General features: G+C 41.7%; 1 protein-coding gene and 1 long non-coding RNA gene across 5 annotated transcripts in view; both read left to right on the forward strand.

Annotated features, from left to right (window-relative positions):
* Positions 1–674: 674 nt before the first annotated feature.
* Positions 675–5,199, forward strand: LOC135234045 (uncharacterized). The gene is made up of 2 exons (XR_010324013.1): positions 675–945; positions 4,451–5,199. It is a non-coding gene; the product is annotated as an uncharacterized LOC135234045 (long non-coding RNA).
* Positions 5,200–8,631: 3,432 nt separating this feature from the next.
* The window catches only part of lamb2l (laminin, beta 2-like), a 42,675-nt gene continuing 28,555 nt past the window's right edge, over positions 8,632–22,751 (forward strand). The window contains exons 1-2 of one of the 4 annotated variants that reach the window (XM_064298159.1): positions 8,632–8,780; positions 17,506–17,562. In XM_064298159.1, coding sequence (XP_064154229.1) covers positions 17,514–17,562 — 49 coding nt within the window. In that variant the 5' untranslated portion in view covers positions 8,632–8,780; positions 17,506–17,513. Of the gene's footprint in view, positions 8,781–13,230; positions 13,345–15,174; positions 15,413–17,505; positions 17,563–22,751 lie in introns of those variants that run through there. The other 3 variants (XM_064298163.1, XM_064298161.1, XM_064298162.1) reach the window with 3 other exon arrangements.

The following is a 22,751-nucleotide window of genomic DNA, read 5'->3' on the forward strand; positions in this document are numbered from 1 at the left end:
AGTCGTTGCTGTGGTTCTGGCATGTGTTATTTCTTGTTGAATTAAAGGTTTGGGTTCAAATCTACATGCACGCACACATGCATGCACGCACGCGCACACACATACACGCACGCACGCACGCACGCACGTACGCACACACACACACACACACACACAGTTAGAGAGCCCCTTGCACTGACTTCCTCTGCTTTGGGTTGATGATTGTGAGGGAACACCAGTGAGTCTTTGTAAGAGGAAGGAAGCCTCCCCTTGTCCTTTTGTCCGCTGTCACTTCCTCTTAATAGAAAAGCAAAAATGAACCAGTAACTGTAGTAAGCAAAGCACACAGTATGATGTAATTACAAAGTATTCATTTTTCATTTTCTCTTTCTTTAGACTCAGGGAGAGCCAGCAAGAACCAAGCAAAGGTTAACGAGGCCATCAGTGTATGTGAATTTGAGACTGGGTGTGTGTATGTCCATGCATGTGTGCGATGGTGCTTCCAGAATGATTATTGAACAGGACAATTATGAAATGGCCCTAGGTGGAGTGAAGATGGGTATGTTTTTTCATTGGGGGGTGGGGGGGTATATGGAGCTTCGGAGAGCGGTTAGAGGAAAGGAGGAGGGGGGCATGGGTGATGAGGGGAGATGCTGCTCCTAGCTGCCCCACAGCTGGCTGAGAGACAGCCAAGCTGTCACATGATGGGTTAAACCCACGTGGACCAGCCTCTCTTTTTTTTCTCTCATCTTTGCTTATTTCTCACTCTCTCTCTCTCTCTCTCTCTCTCTCTTTCACACATTGTATCCCTGGGTCCAAGCCACCGCATGGCCGTGAACCACATGAACCTGTGCTTTCTTTTCTCTTTCTCATCTCTATGCAATCCAGCTCTCTCTTCCTGTCTCTGTGCTTGGGGACTGAATCTTGGATCAGGAATTCTCAAGGATCCCAGCACCAGCTTTAAAGGTAAGTTTATCCCTCTTGGGCACCACTGGTAGATTTTATAGACCTGTGCAATGATTTTGCTGCCCTGGTGTTCAAATCAGCCTTCTGATTCCTGAATGGCACCTGTCATTAGTATCAGGTGACCATCTTTCACACATGACTACAAAAAGAGTGCAAACACAGGATGTTGTCAAGCTGACAGACAGTCATGGTGTATTAGCATATTTGTAAACCCCTGAATTTAGGAAGAAACAATTTTGTAATGTTTATGAGAGATCAGGCTTGTGTGGTGTGGGATGAGATTGAGCCAATGTTTAGTTTGGGTATGGTTTGTGATGGTAAAAATACTATATTTGTTTTACAGCTAGAAGAGACACCATGGGTCTGTTTCCTATCAGAACAGTGATTTTTGGTGATCGGTGCTTGATGAGTATTTTTGCTAAGCATTCGTCTGGGAGTTGTCCTTTTTCTGCCTCTTGAAATCTTCATTATATCTTCAGCATATTTTTGGAATAAATCCCATAGCAATGGGATCCGGAGGGTCCAAAATCTCTTAAATCCTGCTGCATGCCACCATGCCCTGAACGCCACGTGCTGCCCTTATTCTGTTTGATGGCCGCAGTCCTGCCTCATGCTGGATGAAACGATGACCTAATTTGTATCTATCCACTATGCTGGGCTGTGCATGCGTGCGTGTGTGTGTGCGCGCGTGTGTGTGGGCATGCGTGTGTGTGTGTGTCAGTGTGTGTGTGTTTGTGCATAGCTGCATGTGCAGATATTTGTACTTCATGAATTTACATGGCTCACTGTCGGATTCTATTTAGTGTCTAGTCTCACCTGCTCTCTTGCATTGGGTCAGACTAATGATGCTATGCCTTGGGAAGCTGAGGTATAAAAGCTTTCAAAAGGCCTGACCATTGGGCTTTCATCCAAATGTGAATATTTTACCTGTAGCATTGAAATTCTGGAGCTAAAATGACCTCATCTGCTACTGGGTCGTTCCAATTGTTCTCTTTCCCCCTTTCTCTATTTGAGCCATGTTTTTGTACAACTTGCTATCTTTTCATAGCTGAATAGAACAATTGTGACAAGGGTTTATGGCATGTATGACATAAACTGAAGCTAAACCTATTTTTTTCTTCATGTAAGATTTATAATATTCTGGTCAGGGTGTTCAAGGGATGGGGCAGCATGCTGTGAAATGCACCCCCCTTCTAACAGCCTCAGTAATCTCACCCCTCCTCCTTGTCCAAGGAGGAAGTCCCACTGTGAGAATGCTATCTGGGACTGAGCAGAGTGCCCCGCCCTCTATCGTGGTCAGATCCTCTGATGATTCAGCTCTCCATGCGATCCAGAATCACACTTAAGGGGAATGGAAGGGAAGAGAAAACATTTAACAGAGATATATGTAGGTGTTCTATTGATGTCATTCTGACATGCATTGTTAAAAGGTTTAATTGTAGTAATTGTGCTTTTGTGGCAAAAGATAGCATCCTGTACACTTAGACTGGATGTTGTGGTATGGAAGCTAACTATGAGCAAACTTAACAATTTTGATCTACGGCAAAGATGTGGAACTTTGCCCTTTAACAAAATGTCCTGAACCCTAACAGTGTACATTCCATGTAACGTATTTGTAGAACAACATCTGTCTTCAAGCATTGTTCAGTTCTTTTAATAAAAGCAAACAATATTATCTAAAGTCAGTGGCATGATGCATCCACGCAGAATGTGCAGATTGCCAGGTTGAATTTCAGTGTGTCTGAATGCACACATGCACTTACAGTATGTGTGTGTATGTGTTTGTGTTTATGTTTATTAATATGGTGTTATTTTCATGCCTATTGTCGAGAGCAGAGTAATTAAAGGCAAAAGTGTTGGTGTGTGCATGCCTGTGCATCTGGGTGTGTGCTATTATTTTCATAGGCAGCTGGAATAATGCAAGGTGTGGCCACTGCGCTTTGTCCTGGGGTGTTTTAAGACGCTGAGATGTCTCAGGATATGAATAGTTTTTGTCTCTCCCACTGCCAACACTTTGGCTCATAGTACAGAAAAGGAGGCCACTGGCTGCACACTACATTGACTCTCCATATAAAAATCTCATGCATACACACACATACACACACACACACACACACATGGAAACTGATATTGTCTCAGAGAAAATACGCCTCTTTGAAGATTGTTTTATTTTTTTTTATTAGAAATTTCTACTTATGTTAGCATGTCAATATTCTTGTGCGTTAATTTAAAAAAATGTAATGGATGTGGGTCTGTGTATGTGCATGCATGTGTGTGTGTGTATGTGTGTGCGTGCATGCATGTGTGTGTGTGTGTGGGTGTGCGTGCATGCGTTTGTGTGTCAGGAGGAACCTCCTAGTCTCCTCTGCCCTCCTCATTGTTCCTTCCTGTGCCAGGGACCCCACAGCCACGCTGACACCAGAGGTGCTTCTTTCAGTACCAGCCGCCCGTGGCTAAGCTGTTATGACATGCTACAGCGTCCTCTGACCTCACCCACCCTTCCACCCCACCGCCCCCAGCATACTGGGTGGGGTGGTGTACAGAGGGGGGAGACCCTATGGGGGCTGAGCACCTCAACTTTTTTTGAGGGAAATGTTGACCTCCATAAATGCACGAGAACTTGTTCCGGAGATGACCCTGGACGATTGTAGATTGTGTGTCTACGCACACCAGTATGTATGTTCTTTTCAGTGTGCTGACGTGTGGGGTACTAGAACTACAGAACTCTGGCCTTTCTTAGCATGACCGATTTCCTCTGGTGTTCAGAGTCGGCTGCAGTTTTCTAGCACCATTTGAAATCGGTTTTGCTGAAGGGCGTCTCACCTCCCAGAGTGTAACAACTGACCTGAATCAATCTGCTTCTTTCACAAAGGTCTGGGTAAGATAGCAGTGCTTCGGTGGCATGGTGACAGTGTTTTGATGCTTGGTTTGACTTTGCCCAGACTCATCTGATAAGGAAATATTTGGAAGTGATATTGATGTGTTTTTTATAGTTTGAGAGTTATTTATACAGTAATTATAATACATAAAGCTGTCAAATGTTCTCAAAATATACAGTAACATTAAGTTTTCCAAAATAAGGACAGAGATGAAAAGGGGCTGGATAAATATCGCTGCACCTATGGTTGTAATATTGAAAGATAAGATGCTACAAAAATTTTAAACTACCACCATATATGATTCAGGCTCTCTCCTTGTGTCCTTATCCAGCAGTTTAGCAAAGGCGGATGTCATCAGTATTAATTAAAGGAGTTGCCTCACTGTAAAACAGGCCAGACAGTCCTCATCATTGTTTCCATTAGGATTTGTGGGTTCACGAAGATGATGCACTGACTACACTTGAATAACGTTGCATAATGGCACACCTCAAAAAAGAGACCATGAAAAAGGTTATATGAACTTGCATGGGAATGTAATTTCTCTCACTCTCTCACTCTCTCTCTCCCCCCCTCTTTCTCTCCCTCTCCCTCCCTCCCTTCCACCCCCCTCCCCCCCCCCCCCTCAGAAGCCACGATCAGAGACGGTGCACGGCTCCCTGCGTTTGCTCTCCTCCAGCGTGTACCGGCTGCAGGGCGGGTGCTGGAAGGCGGCCCCCGTGGACAGCAGCCCCGGCCCTGACATGCTGTGTTTGCATCAGCTGTTTCTCTTCACAGTCTGTTTGGACATGCCGCAGCAGAGCAGTCCCCCAGCCCCTCCTCTTTGCACACAACTGAATTGTCTGTTCAATAAGAGATGATGAATCACATGGAAGGTATATTGTGCTCTCCTTCTTGATCACAGACGTTCCACCCAGCTAATTAATCCATGCTACAGCTTGTGGTGCTCTGACATCAAAGGTTTGGTGAGTGGGGTGGCACTATGGGATGCCCTGCAAGAGAATTCCAACACCCAGAGACAGAGAATGGAGGCAGATTCTCTTCAGGTGACTTGCTGACAGATGTGTGCTTAATTGTAAGTAGTTGAAGGAGATACAGACTGTTCCTAATGGGGAAGACAATTAATTATGAAAACATATTTGTTATATGATAAACAATATAACATTTCAAGTATGTTTAAATTATGTGAGGAACCCATAGGGCATCACCGCTTGTCTAGCACATGGGTTTTCAAATATTATACCCATTGAGCCTATCCTAGGCAGTCAAGACAGGTGAATCATTTATGTTAGTTGTGATTGAAAATGTTACTGCAAACATCTTAAGCACAATGTCTAAGCAAGTTTGAAATGGACCACACAGACACAAGAAATAAAAATACTACCATGATTGACGGGCAGGCCAAATTTAACCTGAACTTGGCAGACACAGCTCAAGTAGTTCATCAACAATTTGATAAGGGTTTAATAGTTTGAAAAGTTCCATTATTACATTGTGGTATATTCTCCTCACATCCTCTGGAGGGCGCTGTCTTCTCCAACAGCCTGGGTTCTACACAGCAAGTAGTGACCTAGGACAGGGTCAAGTTCATCTGGACCTGGGGCGTGGTCACTGAAACATGGCTTTTTCCAGGTCTGAACGCCATGCTTACCTGAAGCAGGCCCACACTGCTCCAGCCCCCCAGCTCCTTGCCAACTGACTTTAACCCATGGGCAAGAAGATCCTCACATGTACTTCCATCACACAAGATACCACCAAAGTAAATGAAGAGCCATGCAGGGAAATATAGAATTGGGAAATATACAGGCGGACAAAGCCATGAGATGTAACTGAGCCTGCTAAGTGAGCTCACACACAGCTGTGCCATTTCTTCCCATAATCATATTTATTGATGAAGAATGTTCATTTATCTGTGGTGATTTCTATTAGTGCCTCTAAATGTGGCTAAATTTCTGAATTTTTGTATTATTAAATAATTTAATTTATTAATTTATTTTTGCTGTTTTGACCTAGTCACAGAGAACTAGCCAATGTGTACCACCGGGGGGCAATATCTGACTATTTTACAGATCCACACACTCTAAAACATGGGTATCCAGTTCTATTGAAAAAGGGCTGCTGTGGGTGCAGGTTTTTGCTTCAGCCCAGCACTAAGATACTGGATTCTGCATATTAAGTTATTTATTGAAAATAATGATCAGTTAATTAGTTGAATTAAGTGTCATAGTCTAAACCAAAAACCTATACCCAAACTGGCGTTTTTCAGATAAGATTAGACAGCCCTGGTATAAAATCATATTACTTTTTATTTACAGTCTTTTACTCCACAAAAATGCTTTTCAGTGCTTTTCTTTTGAACACATTAATTCTGTCAATGAACCTGAAACATGTAAACTGTGCACTCTTCTTTCTATTGACCTCTGACCCTTATTACTTATGGGCCACTACTTCCTGATGTGGCTGCTTGGGGTTCTCACGATGATTTACAGAGTGCTTGAGCCCATACAGGGATTCCATATGAGACACCCGCACACACACACACACACACGCACAAGCACACACATAGGCAAGCATACATACTCACACAAGCACACACACACACAAGCACATACATAGGCAAGCACGCACACACACACACACACAAGCAAACACGCAAACACACACACACACATACACAGACACAAGCACACATAGGCAAGCATACACACTCGAGCACACACACACACACACACACACACAAGTACAAAATGAAGTTGCTGGGTGCCTGTCAATGAAAAATGAAACTAATGCAGAAGAAATGGTGCTGCTGGATGATCAACAAGTGTGGACATAAAAATGATTAAAAGAACATGATTTCTGGTGTCAGTACATGACAGGGCTTCTTGTGCATTTCCTTTTCCAGGAGCAATGTTGACCTGTTTTGCTGTTCTGTCTGAAAGGTGGTTCCTTCCCTGCATGAGAGTGTGTGAAATTACAGACAAAAGTAGTACAATTTGTCAGCATTCACACCTGGGGATAGAACTGTGAAGTGTAAGCTGTGTGTCTGATAGCCTGATTGACAGCAACAGCAGCACGTGTGTGTCTCTTCCTTGAAATGAGCACTTGCTGTTATTTCAGTACATTATTGACCCATGAAATGGTCCTGGCCTTTTCTTTTCCCCTGTGCCACTCTATCCACTGCATTAAAGCTGCTTTAGAGGGGCACTTGTCTTTGCCGCACATATTCAACAACATACACTTTGATGAAAATATCTATAATTTGCTGCCATATTCTGCATCTCTTTGCATTAATTCTACATTTAACTTATACTACATTCAATAGTTGTCTGTTCTAATGATTAAATCTCTGCATGTACATACATGCATGGTAATACATTTGCAGGATTTTACTTTGTCTCAGTTCAATCAGAATCTTCTGAGCTAGCTGATTAAAATCCTGAGATGAGTAGGTTACATACTATAATATAAAGCAGTTTCCCTCATGTGAGATGTCACTTAATGACCAGATAAGAGGCAGCAGTCTCTTTGTAGATCAAGAAAAGTATGTTATCCTTGCAAACAAGTGCTTGTAATTATGAATTCCAGCCTTCATCACATGATCAGAGGAACATCCAATCAGGGCCCTGAAAGCAAATGGTTCCAAAGCACAAGGCTGTGGTCTCTGTTATTTCGGTACAAAAAACTCAAGGAATTGTGAGAAGCTGACTTTGGGCCTCATAATAACTCCAGTCCCCCTCTATATATGCGAGAAATTAGATATGTTCTCTTTAAGGAACTCATCTTTCTTGTTGCAGTGAGAGAAAAGTCTTGAGGGAATGCTAGGTGTGTCCTGCGCCCCACGCCACCCCAATCCAATGACATTTTTTTTCTTTCCTCATTATTCTCAAAATTTACAACTAAAGACTGAACTTATTTGAGATAAGCTCTGCTGAATGTGTAAGCACCGTCTATGTGCATATTCTATGGTAATGGCAGGAGACAACAAGCCCTCTGAGGGTCAGACTGGTCTTTCTTAGCTAGTTCACTGAACTAAATATAGCATAAATAAACCTTAAAACCCCCCGATGCTCAATATCTGTATGGGTATTAATGGTCCAAATAAAACAGGCAAACAATGGTCCTGTGGTAATTTACTGAGCAGGTTTTCTCAGATATACTTAGTTCTTAACAGAAAACAAGCCACTGCCACCTGTAGAATGGTGACATTACTGAAAGATGTTTGAAAAATGTCATTTGTTAACTGGGCAGAACACCCAGGTTGAGAATAACCCTACACTGTGGGTTGAGAAGTACGCTGGTGGTATCTGAGCATCTGTGGGACTGCTGGCACCAGATAATATGCAGGATGATGACATTTGTCAACATCTTTCAATCAAGACATTCAATTATTTCAGTACTGAAAGCAATGGATTTCATCTTGATAAAAAAATAAAATAAAAAAAAACAACTGGCAAGAGACAGTGTTGGACAACAGGTAAAATATGTTCCGCTTGAACCATCTTAAAACACTCGCATTCTGTAAAAAATATATCGTTTTTGTATCATGTAGCCAACTTCTCCCCATGAATTACTCACCTTAATAAGCTAACAGTGATTCATAAATTGCACTGTTATTATCAATATGAGTCACGAATCGCGGAGGACTTTGAAATTGATATCTGAATATTAATGAAAGAAGTAAAGGGAGGGAAAACTTCTGAGCTCACAGAAGTGCAAGTAATTTGCCACGTGCATGGACACTTTATGGAGTCAAAGCGGTTCCGATTTTGTCGCTTATAGCTTCAGGGCGGTCCTTTTATCTTGCGGAAATACCTGTTGGAGTACTGTACTGTTAACGTTGCTCAGATCTGACTCCTCCCCTCTCCGAATTATACTGCAGAGTGGACTGCCAGCAGAGTTCAAACAGGTGGACGTGCGAGAAGCAAATGAAGAATTGCAGCTTTAGAAAGGAGTGAACAGGTGAGTTGTGTCAAATTCTTGAACCGATACGGTGCGTGTCGGCTCTTGTTCAGCCACCGGAAAATACATGCAGTGACATTAACGACAAACTAATTTTCTTGTAACCGTTATGAATTTGAGGTTCCATGCGATTTTTGGCCTATGCGTAGCATATATAGCAGTTTTTAGTTCAAGTTTAGTTTAACTTGCTTATTTCGTGTTCTGTTCTGTTTGTGTTCTTGAGCAATAACACGTGTCACGGCACAAACACTACTGTGACAAACAAACAAACCTATCAAATTGTTATGTTATTTCGTATCATGCCAACAAAGTCATTTTGCGCAAAATTGCGTTAATGGCTATCGAGTGGTGACACTACGGCATGCATTTTGACAAGGGCAAGATGGAGGCTGTGGTAACGTTATTTAAAATAAGTTGCAAGTTAAAACAAGGCTAGAAACAAAGTTTGCATCAATAGCGATGGTCTTAGTGCTAATTAGCATATTTACACCGTGAAGCCTGCACGATGTTTGGATTTGAAGTTTTTATTTTATTTTTTTAAACACGGTTTAACAGTAACAGTGCCGGCAATATTGTTATATATATAGCCATACGTATGTCGCATTTTATGCTGCTATGTATTCTGTATGTGGTTAACTTTGGGCATTGTTTGATTCGTTTTTAATTCAACTTTGATTAGTTGCTTGTTTGTTCTTTAAAATACAAGTAATGCAATTTAAATGATAAAATATATAATCATAATTGAATTATTTTTAGTAGTGTTTGGCACATCTATAAACCATTTAAAAGTTAGCAAACGCAGTATGTGGAGTAGTAGGCTGTGCCATTTCATTTGTTGTTCATTGCTGGTGTGCTTGTGCTATTGCATGTGCGAGAGGGAGTGATACAACTTCGATCTCTGCTGTAGTCTATACTAATTTCCACATGCATTACAGAAGGGAAGGGATGTTAGGGCCTGACTTATATGTCATTTATATCTCTGTTTTTAAATACAAATGTTTAAGCTCAAAGTGGGGGTTAAAATACAGAAATATGTTTTATCTCATCTACATGAAATACAATAAACAACATATGGAAGGAAGCAGAGTTGCTAAATCAAAGATAAATATTAAATATCTATACTTCCCCAATATAAACATCCCTGAAAGATTTCCTGCAAGTCACAAACACATACACGCACGCACGCACGCGTACACACAGTAATTATTTTAGGAAATGTCTGAAGTCAGAATCACTAATAGCAGGAAATAATTTTATCATGCAGCGAGGTTGCCGCACCCATTCATGAAAAGCTGTCAAAATATCCTCTCTAAATAAGATATAATCAAGGCTTGCTTTCATTTCTGAAGGTGACCATGAAGAACATGACATCATGTGGCTCCAGCCTTGGATGTTATTTTGGGCAGAGTTTCTGTTAATTTCCTTATTATGGGTTTATGAAAGACTGCAGCCTAGTGTTCCGCCTGTTCTTTTTTGATTTTCTGAATGGAACCAGTTGTAGCTTAGGAAATCTGATACTATTACTATATTCTTAACAATGTTCTGATATTACACAGTAAAATGTTCAATGTTAAATCAGCTCTTGCACAGTACATGTGGTCCCTATTGGACTCGTAAGTACACTGTTGGAGTTGAATTAACACTGGACATTTTTACTGTGTGCAGATAGTTGTGTGTGTGAGGAAATCATAAGCCAAAGAGCAAAAGCCAAAGGGGAGGGTGCATGTGGGGTGTATTTCATACACTCCAGCTGTGGAAAGGAGAGAGGAGAAGAATGGGGTTAAGGTTACAACCTCGCTACCGTTCTGTCATGCCCTCCGAAAGAGAGACAAAGGGAGAGGTCCTTGTAGACAGTTCAGGTGTGTCAGTGTGTCTGGTTAAAGATTGATTCCCAGACGTATTGGTCTTGGCTCAAAGCAGCATCTGTGACTCTGTGGTCAAGCAGTGATTTGTAGAGAGATGTTAGATTCATTATTTCATAGAAGGTGCATTGGGGCAGGGAGCCCAGCAGAAATGCACACACACACAATGGAGCACAAGCACGCACTTGTGCACACACTCACAGACACGCAAACACAGTATATAAGCAGAAGCACACAGAACACACATTCAAAGTAGGTAATGGCTGATGAATTTGTTCAAATCTGTGCTGTGGATGAAGCATAGACACACATGCAATTAAGCAGAGCTTCATATTAAGAATTCAGATAATACATATGAATTCATTAAAAGCCAAATTGCATTTATCAGATCTAAGTTAGCCCACTGGGAGCTTGAATGACAGTTTATGTGTGTTCATAAATCTATACTGTATATAATATACACGAATGCAAGATGAAAAGCTGGGTCAAATAGCTTTCCTCATACCAAGTCCACATTTTTAATTCCCCAAAATCGCAACCATCACAGTGGGATCAGCTTTGCCTCTTGCGTGCCTTAAACAGGTCTGACATTCTAAAATTAGAATAGACTGACTATTAGAGGAATAAAATGATTGGCTACATCCCAAGCATGAAGTACAGTACAGGACTGCACAGTCTGCTTTTTAAAAAAGCGCTCAGATTCTTTGGAATTTTCACAAATTCTAATGAGTATGGTCTCCTCAGGTTTAGACTTTCAAAGTTACTGATAAGAAGTTGTCTATGAACAGACTGTGTGATCAGTCCAAAGGAAACAAACCGGCGACTTCCTGTGGGCATCAACAGAGATAAAAATATTTGTGGACAAAACATGTTTGCAAACGCTTTTTTTTTTCCACACAGTGTCAATGCCACATCTTTGTTGGTTTCAGAGTGTAGTTTCTTAGCAGCATTGGGATGGATATCCCATTAAATGTGATGTCTTGACAAGTGTGTTCATTTTTAAGACTTCCAGGAAAGAGGCACTGATCTACTCCTGTTCTGAGAGAGATTGTATAATACCCGGCATCAGCGCTGTTTTCTTTTTAGCATTGTCTCTGCCTGTTCCACTGCTTACTTCATGTCTGCTCTTACGTTGTGCCATTTTTCATTGTAATGCTCATTAGGTTTTATGATACTGTACAGTACATGTTTTGGATTTCCCCAAAATAAACATGAATGAACAAGCCAACGGATAAAGAATGAGCTAGATTGCGTAGTGGGATAGATTTAAATTGTGCACATTGTTTTCTTACTTATTTCTTTGTGCTGTATTAGGATAGTGGATACAGATGCTTAGTGCCTTAATGTTCCATCCCTTTCCTGAAGATTACCACACCAACAGAGGCAGTGCAAATCCATTTACAGGGATCAGTGGTAAAGAATGATAACATTCTACCTTATCCATCACTCTGACACAATGCACACACACACAGACAAACACAGACACACACACACACACTTTATATACCGACTGAATATAAGAACAGGGTTTTTTTGTTTTGTCTTGGCTGGCCTTAGCTGAGATCAAAGCTGCTTTATCATAAATTCCCTGTAAAGTAAACAGGCAGCATGGCACATACTGCACATATCTCAGATGGTTGGGGATGTAAGTACCTGTATTCGTTTGTGCAGGGTAGAACAGAAACACACAGATTGTGAGGTACTAAGGGTGAAAATGTAAAAAAAGAAAAAGACAGTCACACACTCCTGAACTTAACCATGCATTTCATTGAATAATTACCAATACCAAGAGTTATAAATTACTGAGATACTGTTAGTTACTGTACAGAATACAAGCCGTTGTTAACTGTAACCTGCATATTCAGAGAATTTTTGTAAGACACAGAAAAACACTGAAGATTGTGTGTGTGTGTGTGTGTGTGTGTATGTGTGTCTATGTTTGTGGAGGGGGGTTACTGTAGTTGTCAGTCAAGAGGGTCAGTCAAGGATGGACAAATGCACAGCTGCACAGCTTCTTGTCGTCAGAAGTCGTCACTCGCCAAAATATGGCAAAAATTTTAATGTATGTTATTGAACTTTTCAGAGACAGGCTTCAATTTTTCAGCCCATGCTGGCATGTTTAGTTAACTAGAAAGACAACCTGTACTTGTGCATGTTAACTGACTGATTACAAGCCAGGGATGGCTGGAATGTAGCAGCTAGCAGTGCTAGACATGAATTGGAGCATGGAACCAGGCTGCCTATGGCACATGTTTACACTAGTTTGAGACTGGATGTAATAGAAGGGTGGCTTATAAATTTTGAATCATACATACTTTATTCATTTTATTTATACTGTGAGAAATCAAATTTTATTTAAAAAATCTATTCATATCCTTTTCTCACTGAATATCTACAGGTACTTACTGACAATAATGTACTGATTGGTACAAAAAGTTTTAATGCCCCATGGAATAAGATTAGTTTTTCAGATAAATTGGGGCACAAGTTTCTCTCATTATGTAAAAACAGGAAACGAAACCCGGGTCCACAGATCGGTGTGTGGTTGTAATTGCAAACCTTTTTATTCATTTTCAAGTGCAGTCCTGTGTCGGAGCTTCTCTGGTGGGGAAAAAAGGCTAAGCTCTTAGGATTCCTTTCCCAAGGGAATGTTTAGCTCTGCCGAAACAGAAGAATGGAATTTTAATTCATCAGAAAAATAGGTAATCCTTTGCCTAGTTTATTCTGAACAGGTTCCTTGGTTTTTTTTTTTGTGGACATTTTCATGCGTCAGTGATTTTTCCAATCAAATAGAATTGTGGATATCGATATTACACTGAGAAAATATCGATAAAGCTAAAACCGTTTGTGTCTACCATGTGGAAAAAGCTGCTTTATTGTTCACATTGCTCCTTAAATCATTATTGTTATTGTTGTGCTTGGGAAAAGCTTGTTTTACAGCAGATTTTTATTCCTCTATTGGCATTAGCTTGAATAACTTCTATAAATGCACGCACGCACACACACACACATGCATGCACAAATACACACATACACACACACACTCTTCACAGTATAGCACTTCACAATGTATGTGACTCTTGAGTTACGCTTTGGCTGGCTACCAAGTTTTTTTTCAGCTTGATAGAAGTGTTGTGAGAGTATTACTCTGTCTTGTCAGCCACAGACCACTGAGTAAACCAGAATCTTGGACCGTGGTATCTGGCATGAGGTCACCCACGCTCTCCTGGCCACCTTAGGCACACTGACGCATACGTCCTACATCTTACCATTATGCTCACTGCTGCTTCTCTTTAGCACGGCCATGACCGACATGACCAAGTGACCATGGAGTTTCCAATCTGAGGGCTGTGGCTTTTTTGTGTTTTCTGATCTGTGTGACACGCTCTTCACGGGCGTTCACACAGTAGTTTGATTATGAGCTGCTAACCCATCCTCTGTATTTGTTACGTGCTGTGACTATGTCAGGCCGATGGCCATGTCACATCACGCATCAAACTGTTCAACTCCTTTTAAAGCAGTTCTCATTACATTGCATGATGCTGACATAACACTGACTCTCATGCTATAATTCAATGAAGCAGAAGAAATGCGGACCAGTATTGCATCACATTTTTTCAGCAAGTTAGCACGGTGCTTTCGGTGATCGTGTTACGAAGGGCCATTTTCAATTACATGGATGCCTACTTCTGAAAAAGTCATATTGTACAATTTGTAACATAAATGTTTTAATGAATAATTGAAATGAAATTATAATCATATAATACAATACGTTTTGGACAATGTTTGCATTCTACAACTTTTATGTAAACGTGCAAATATATGAAGGCAAAGCAGCAGGACGATTTTTGATAAATTAAGTTAAGATTTTTTTTTTTTGTAATACTGGACCTTTTGACTGAGGTTCAGGTCAGCGTTCTCTGGCGTCATTCACTTCACTGAGCTGAGAAAATCCAGAATTCCCTCCGTGTCATTTTTATTTATTTCCCATTTGTTCCTTTTATTTGTTTTTAATCTCCGCTCAGCTGGAAGGAGGGACTGACCTGAGGGGGAGGAGGGTGGGGTTATGGTGTATGTTATGTGTTTCTAGCTGCATTTCTGAACCTCTTTTCGGTGAGCAGCGGTGCCAGCGTGCCTGGCGATGTAAGTACAGTGAAGCGAAAGTTCAGAAAAACTCTCCGCTGGGCTTTTTGGCGGTGTCCCCGCTGGAGGCTCTGGGCCTCCGTTTCCTCGCTCCGGCGCCACGGGCGGACGTCCCGCGCCAGAGCTGCGCCCGCGGAGGCCACCGCGAATGCCGAAAGAATGGAGGGCCGCATTCCGCCTGCCTAGAAACCATTTCTCCTTTCACGCGGCGCTCTGAGTGTGACAGGCCCATTTGAATAAGAATGAGAATCGCCATCCATTCACCTCGGCACTCAGTTTGGGAAGGGGAGGGTGGGGGGGGGAGGGGGGAGGTAACTGGACTTTGCGATTGGCTGACGTTATTCCGCTTGTTTTCACACCGCCATGGCCAGTTCTGCTTACACGGTTTTTTAATACACGCATGCACACTTATGGACACAGGCACTCACGTATGAACACGCACCTACCCCCACACACACATACACACACACACACACACACAGCTGATACTGGCTCAGAAAGATTCCAGGTGCACAGGGGGACTCGGCTGTTGTGACAGTGTGAGTACGAAGACCTTTTTGTCGCATTTGAAAAGAGAAAAAAGCACGGTCCTGAGGTTAGGATGCACAGATGCACTGACTGAGTTAGGTATGTTTATAAGTTTGCTGTTTCTTTCTTCTGCTGTTAAGTCTCCTCAAAGTCTCGCCAGAGCTCTGTACACGTTCTTCTTCCATGTTAATCTTCTGTAACAGCTCAGGTTTTATTTGTACAATATCCATACCTGAAATCTGTGATACCTTTTGTTTTTCTCCGTTTTGCAAATTGTCCTTTAAGTAGCTTATGAAGCATTGCACCCTACCTTAAATGGGCGGCATTTTTTATGAAATCTCCTTTGCTTTGAGGATTTTATCTACCCATGGTGCGCATTCCTCCGTATTGCTGAATTGACCTGTCATATTGACAACAATGCGTCTCTGTGTGAAGTGCATTAAAGTGGACGGGCAATTTTGACTGGCGAAAGAACAGACCTTGTCTATGGGTTTTTTTTCCCGGGCTCATCGTATTGAAAATGTTACTTTCACAGGGGTTACTGAATTTGTTGTTTTGCTTTTGGGGAAGCATTTTTCTCCCTGCATGACTGACCGTTCAGGAGCATGGAGACATCTCTTTTCACTGAGTGTGGAATGGAATGACGTGTTTTCCCCCTGACAAGTGGAGTAGAAAAGGCATCTTACTGTAAAACGGGATGAACACTGGGCGCAGTGTTTTAATTTATCATGTCCTTTTTTATCCTGTGATGTAATTTCATCCAGTCTCCTTCCATTATCTGAGTCAGCCCTCTTTTCATGGTCTGTTTTTGGGTTATGAGGCTAATTTTTTAAAAAGGGGCACGTGGGTGTTTTCTTAGAAGTTAAGCACTATCACAATTTCAGAGCGTAGTGCTCGAGCTTATTTCAGTACACTTTTCGGTACACTGTCCTCTGTGAACGGTGAAAGAAAACTATGCATAATAAGGCAGCATGCGTATTATTAAAATATGACTGTGTTGTTTCTAGTTTCGACAAATTTTGTTATTGTTGCCATTAAGGGAAATGCATAGTGAGGCAATGTATTTCAAACAGCTCTATATTACATGCGCTTTGATTTGCTACCTAATCAGGTCCATCTAGCTATTTCCTGTTTGGCTTTAAGAGCCCCTCAAAGTTGTGGTGCCTCCATGACACCAGCATGTTCCTCTGCCAGCTTCTGCAGTCTGTCTCTGTAAGGGTGAGGAGGCTAATGCACAGGGCAGGCTCATACACATTACTTTATGGTTCACTATGAAAGAGGGAAGGAAGGTGCTGCTTTAATAGTTTCCTTATCGCTCGTGCTTGAAAGGTCCGGATTGTTTTATTTTATTTTATTTTATTTTCACGAGGGAAAGGATGATAAAGGGACACAGTGCCCTGTCTGTTCCCACACACAGTCTGAATGAGGTGCGTGGGCAGGCCTTTCAGCGGCGGCCATGTTTGTCCAGGGTGTATGCACAGGTCCGTTTGCCTTTACAGTGTCGGGGGCCGCTAACAATGGCGCCCATGACCTCTGGGACGGCCCCTTGGGTAAAGCGGCGTTGACGGATTGCTCAGAGTTATGAGCACACTTTCTCACTGCAGTTGACCGATCGGGGTTCGAGCGCAGGGGTCGCTGGGGACAGCGCGGGTGTCAGTGGGGCTGGAGAGGGCTTTCTTCACCTAGACTCCCCACCACTCCACTCCCCCATGTGGGATTTTGGCAGCATAGAGGGAATGTGAAACCTGCTGGGGAAATGAGCTCATTGTTCTACACAAAGAGGAAACGTTCACTTCTTTACCTGGGAATTTGCCTGGTAATTACTGCTGCGCTATCAGGAGGAAATCCCAGCTGCTGTACACATCACTTGTTGTTTGCTTATTTGTTTACAATTTATTATTTTATTATTTTAAAGTTTGAAAAGATGAAAAAGTTGATCCTTTATAACTACCAGGATAGACTGGGTTACAGCTTCATTCACCATTTTCTGTTTTATTTTTCTCTACACACAAAGATGTTGGAAAGTCAAAGTAAACTGTTGGTTATATGCAGGTATCAGATATTGTAGTGTGTGAATTACCTCCAAAAGTGATAGACAAAGAGAACTGTATGCACTTATTGTACATTGCTTTGGATAAAAGTGTCTGCCAAATAAATATAATGTAACGTAACTGTTTCGTCCTGTTTTTCAGCTTCCTGAATGAGGATTGGATTCACTATGTCTGGCCATCTGGGTATCTTGATTCTCGGTGAGTCCTGCTGTTTTTCAGAATCTCAGGGATCTGGGATATGACAGCTCACCTCCTTATCAATCGCATAATTAATTTGCTGTGTTATGCAAATCAACATGCATGTCACCCGTAAAAAAAAAAACATTTTGATTGAGTGTTGTCTGTATCAAAAAAACAAGCTCACACAACACTGTACTGTGCTTAGTGTATCCTTTGAAGCATTCTCTCAGGGGCCCATTCAGAACACTCACTTCAATTGAACACTTTAACAGACAAGGCTAACCTTTAGCCCACCCTTGTTCCATTTGATATCCTGGCAGGTGTTCTTTTGCAGTTGACACACATGGTTGAACTGTGTCAAAAAAGTGCAATTAAGAGCATTGTGGGAGTGTGTGCACCACAGCCTGGGTACACACAAAGGCTAGGAAACTGTACACCGAGGACCAAGGACATGCTCACTCCCCTTCGCCCCATCTGCTGCTCCCAGTGAAAACAGTGTCCCTGCAGTACTGTAATACTGCAATACGTGCTGATGAGTGATTGGGGCCTTTGTTTGTGAACAAACAAAAGAATTCATGAAGCATCCTTTTTCCTCTAATCATAAATGTAAAAAGGGAACAAAAATGGCTTTAAATGGGGATTTGGTTGCAAATTCCCTGTTTATTGCTCCTTAAAGCAATAAAATAAATCATAGAATATTAAACCTTTAATCTTTTATTAGGAATCTGACATATTTTGCTGTGTTGCTGTGTGCCATTCATTCCCAGGAAGGCCTAAGTCTGCAGACGTTTGTTAGAAAATGGTGTCTTCAAAAGTGTCTTCAGGCTCATACTTACTTTCACTGTTCTTCAAGTACTTCCTCAGTCAGATGTCTTCTCAGTGGAATTCGCTCTAATAATCTTTTATTTCCTAAACAGAACATGTGGCTTATTATGCCTTCTCCATTGGGGTGGTTTGGATTATAATCTGCTGAGACAGCTATGCCCCTGGTTTTGGAAATGGGTGCAGTCTTTTTGCAGGATGAAAAGGACATAAAAAGACAGAGCAGAAAGTTTTGCACTGCCACCATAGAAGCTCAGCCTGCTTAATGTACATACATTTCTACTGCCTCAGACTTAAGCAGAACCTCTGAACAATTCAACCAAGGCAGGTGTGACCATGTACTGATAGTATATTTTGACAACATGGCATGGGAGTCTCTTCAGCAGAGTCCTCCCCCCTGTTTTTTTTTGGCTGAAGGTAGACCAGATCAGAACAAGTGTAACTGCCCCCCCCCCCCCATTTCCTCACTCCTCATTAGGTCCCCTTTGTTTTCTCTGGTATGAAATGTTGGTTTACGAAGGAGGCAGGGTGAAGGTGAGGTGACAGGCCTGTGAACCTGGCCAGTGTCCAGCACAGAGAGGCATGTTGTTTGCTGTTCACAATCCTCCGAAGTCCCATACAAGTGTCTAGCGACTTTGACTGAGATCACAAACTGTGCTCATTAGCTGCTCAGCATCCCTGTGCCAGGGCCGCCATTTTTTATTTCATTTACTTGTGCCATAGAACAGACTTAAGAATATCTCTCTGTAAAGCACAGTTCTGTAGCAGATCTGTGCTTTACATTTTTACAGGAACACAGCAACGTTTATGCTCCTGTATATACACTACATATCCTGTATGCACATCGCATAAGGTATCAAATGAGGAGTGAGTAGGTAAAAGCGAATAATTGACTCAATGAAGGGATAGTAAAATGATCATGTAGTCTTGATTTTGACCTGCATTTCATTACACCTCAAAAGTGTATAAAACAAAAATTTATATTTAGAAAAAAATTAATAAAAAAAAAAAAATGTAATTAAAGGATATATAAATACCACTGGTAGGAGGTGATGTCAGTGGGAGAGTTCAAGGAATTGGCAGTTTGAATATAAAGAGGAGTGAAATGGCTGACAGTGCAATACCAAGGAAAAATTGATTTAAGGCAAATTTGAGCAACAGTGGGGAGCCAGTGTGCCATGGAGAGACACTACTTGCTTCAGGGAGGTGGCTAGCTGCCTCTACCACCTGAGCAATGTTTCCCAGGAGCCTGGCTTTAATCTTGTGTAAGCGGGATTACTAAAGCGCGTGATTTTCTTGGGAGCTGCCGTGGCACATGGCCTCTGTCCTCCACCCAGTACTCAGTGCTGGCATGAGCTCCAGGAATTCTGGGATACCTGCTCCTTGTTCTCCTTACCTGCATTTAAATGTGGAATCTGGGTCAGTTGGCCTCTGAGTTAATAATTGTTGGCAGGTTTTTACAACAGTTTGTGTGTGTGCATGTGTATGTGTACATGTGTGTGTGTGTGTTTTTGTCTTGTGATGTTAATTCAGAAGTACTAGTAAATGACTGAAGAGGTTTGCATGTAAATAACGGTAAGCATTGTAATGCAAAACAAAATAATTCCTATTTATTCCACAAAGCTTTATCCTGCCCCTTTAAATAAATTCATTTTACCACTGCGGTACCATAGCTGAAAATTCAGAGTGTTCTGGATGCCCAGTAAGTTGATACAGTAGGTGTGCCATGATGAGCTCTCTGCTCTGTTTTCACCAGGCGAGATGTAGATAAGCTGTACCATGCAAGTGAGAACCAGTCTTCAGAGAGAGGCAGGACACATTCCTCAGTGTGGGGTACCTTACAGAATGAGGGTTGTGCAGTGCAGTCTGTAGAATGGCTGTGTGATGAACATTGACACCTGGAATGCGTTTTAATAAGTAACATTTTCCTCTCAGAGCATTCTTACTGTAGTTTTAAGAGCTCTGGTGGCAAGGCTGCTGTTTGTTTTGGGTCTCGGTTTGTGGTGGTGGACTGAGTGCAGTACTGGACTGTTATCAACTGACTGTTGTGTCACACACTCTGAAAAATATAAATGCATAGTTTTAGTAAAAAGCAAAAACAAAAAAAAGTTAAAAAATTGCACATTTTTAACTTTTGTGAACAGAGAAGTAAATGATCCACTAAAAAATAGAAAATAAGCATAGGTATATGAAAATGATACTTATTCAAGTATGAGTCTTGCTCATGTGACAGAGGTAACAGGACATTACTTGGGTCCTGCTGGCATATTTCAGTTAGGCATGATGGGGCTTGCATCTCCTGAACTGCTGCAGAGTAGTTTTACCCTATGTGGGTCACATCTGCATTTGCTTACTTCTCGCAGAGCAACACGGACTCTGCTGAAAATGTCATGGCCTGGTCATGGAACACTCTTTCCCCATCATCAGTAAAATCTATGTAATGTACTTGCCCCAGAGTTGTATCTGACCACTTACAAACTGCTGTATAAATTACTGAGGTGACCAATTACAAATTACTGAGCAGACAGTCTAAGAACATGACCTAACCATTGTAAAATGGCAGGCACAGAGATTCAGCACATATGAGTGCCACAGACACAATACTCAGTGTAATTACTCACTAAGCATCTTTGCCGCTGTCCACAATATCAGCATGAATCTCTCCACTTCTCTCTTAACAGAGAGAAGCCTAATGTTGATGGATGTTGCAAAGGTTCTCCTGTTTTCTTCTTTGTAATCGGCATAAGAAGAAATAAGTTTTTTTTACAACTTGCACTTTGTATTTACTTGTACAGAGGGTTTACTAGTACGCGCACGTGTGTAAATGCCTGCGCGTGTGCGCTTGGCATTCATATGTATGTGTCTGCTAATGGCACCACATCCCTCTGGGAGGATGACAGGGCAGCCTACTTCTGTGAAAGAGGAGAAGAGATCAGATCAGGGGCTCTGAACAAACATGCAGTAATTGTGAGATTACACAGTAGTTGCGAGCTTGGGATTTTTTTTCACCTTTCTGGTTTTTGATGGTGTTGTTGTTGTTTTTTGTTGTGTTTTTGAAGTATGAGGAATGCTCGAAAGTGCAATAACAAAGTATGGAGTGACATTCCCTGGGGGAATGCTTTGCATGCCGCCTCCCCTCAACTCACTACCAGTCACGGCATGAGAGGTAGTGAGGACATAAAGGGACTGTGCCTGTCAAAGGAGAGAAGGGGGCGGGCATGTCACATTTGGTGTAATGTAATCAAAGCTGTTTTGTTGATACAAATTGTTAATTTTTTTATTTTTTTGTAGACTGTAGACCTAACCGTTTAACTTTGATAGTTTGCCTGTAATTTCACATCATCAACAGCACCCCAACATCCACTGAATAAGCAACTAGCTGTTACAGTCCCCAGAACTATACTGGGACTAAAAGGGGCTTTGAGTTTGGTAAGAATGAGGTAGACAAAATTTACTGGGTAGGTAGTGTGGCCACTGTGATTGCTAAATGATTGTATTGTATTTATTGCTTCAAATCTGAAATCTAAACACACACAAAGGCAGACACATGCACGCGTACACACACACACACACACACGCGCCCTCACACACATACATATGAGCACTCATTTGTTTGTGTGAAGACAAGTGCACCTGTGTGTTCAATGCCAATGTTAAACATGCTGTAAGGGGTCAGTACTTTGGCAGGTAGGTAGAGGTGTGGCACGGTCACAGTTCCCTGTGTCTTTAAGGCCTAGTGAATGGAAGGTATTTTCTTTGCTCATTCATTGTGCATTGCGCATGGCGTGACTGTTTATCCAAGGAGGGGTGGCACATATATGTTCACATTCCAAGGGTCAAAATGTATAGGTGCATTACTGTATCAGTTACTAAGTGATTGTGAATAGCCACATGGTTCTTTAGTACTGGGACATTTTTTCCTTGTGTAATGTTTAACTGAATTTAGAAGAATGCTTGGAATCTGCACCTTTACTTACACTGGGGGCATACTTGGAGCATGCTTGGTTCAGGGCAGAATGGATATGTGTATCCTTCTTTCCCCCTTGTGTGTGCATAGGACTGTTTTGTGTGTGTGTGTGTGTATGTGTGTGTGTGTGTGCGTGTTTATGTGTGTATGCATGTGTAGGTGTGCATGCCAATTTTATCAATTCTTTGCTTTCAGTGTTTTTTTTACATTTATTTTGCTCAGTTAACAATCAAGTAATTAACAGTTTAACTGGTTGCAGTGAGCAGTAGAGCTTCCAGTTAAAGGGTTAATAAAATCCAGGCTTTTTCATGAGCAGATAAACTTAAGAATGTGCACAGATTTCCTGAGTGATACAGGGTAGCACATCAGAGAAAATCTTCAAGTTCAAATATTGTAGTAATCTGTGTCAATGTTTGCA

This window comes from Anguilla rostrata, chromosome 11 (assembly GCF_018555375.3).
Source record: "Anguilla rostrata isolate EN2019 chromosome 11, ASM1855537v3, whole genome shotgun sequence".
NCBI classification, from domain to species: Eukaryota; Metazoa; Chordata; class Actinopteri; order Anguilliformes; family Anguillidae; genus Anguilla; species Anguilla rostrata.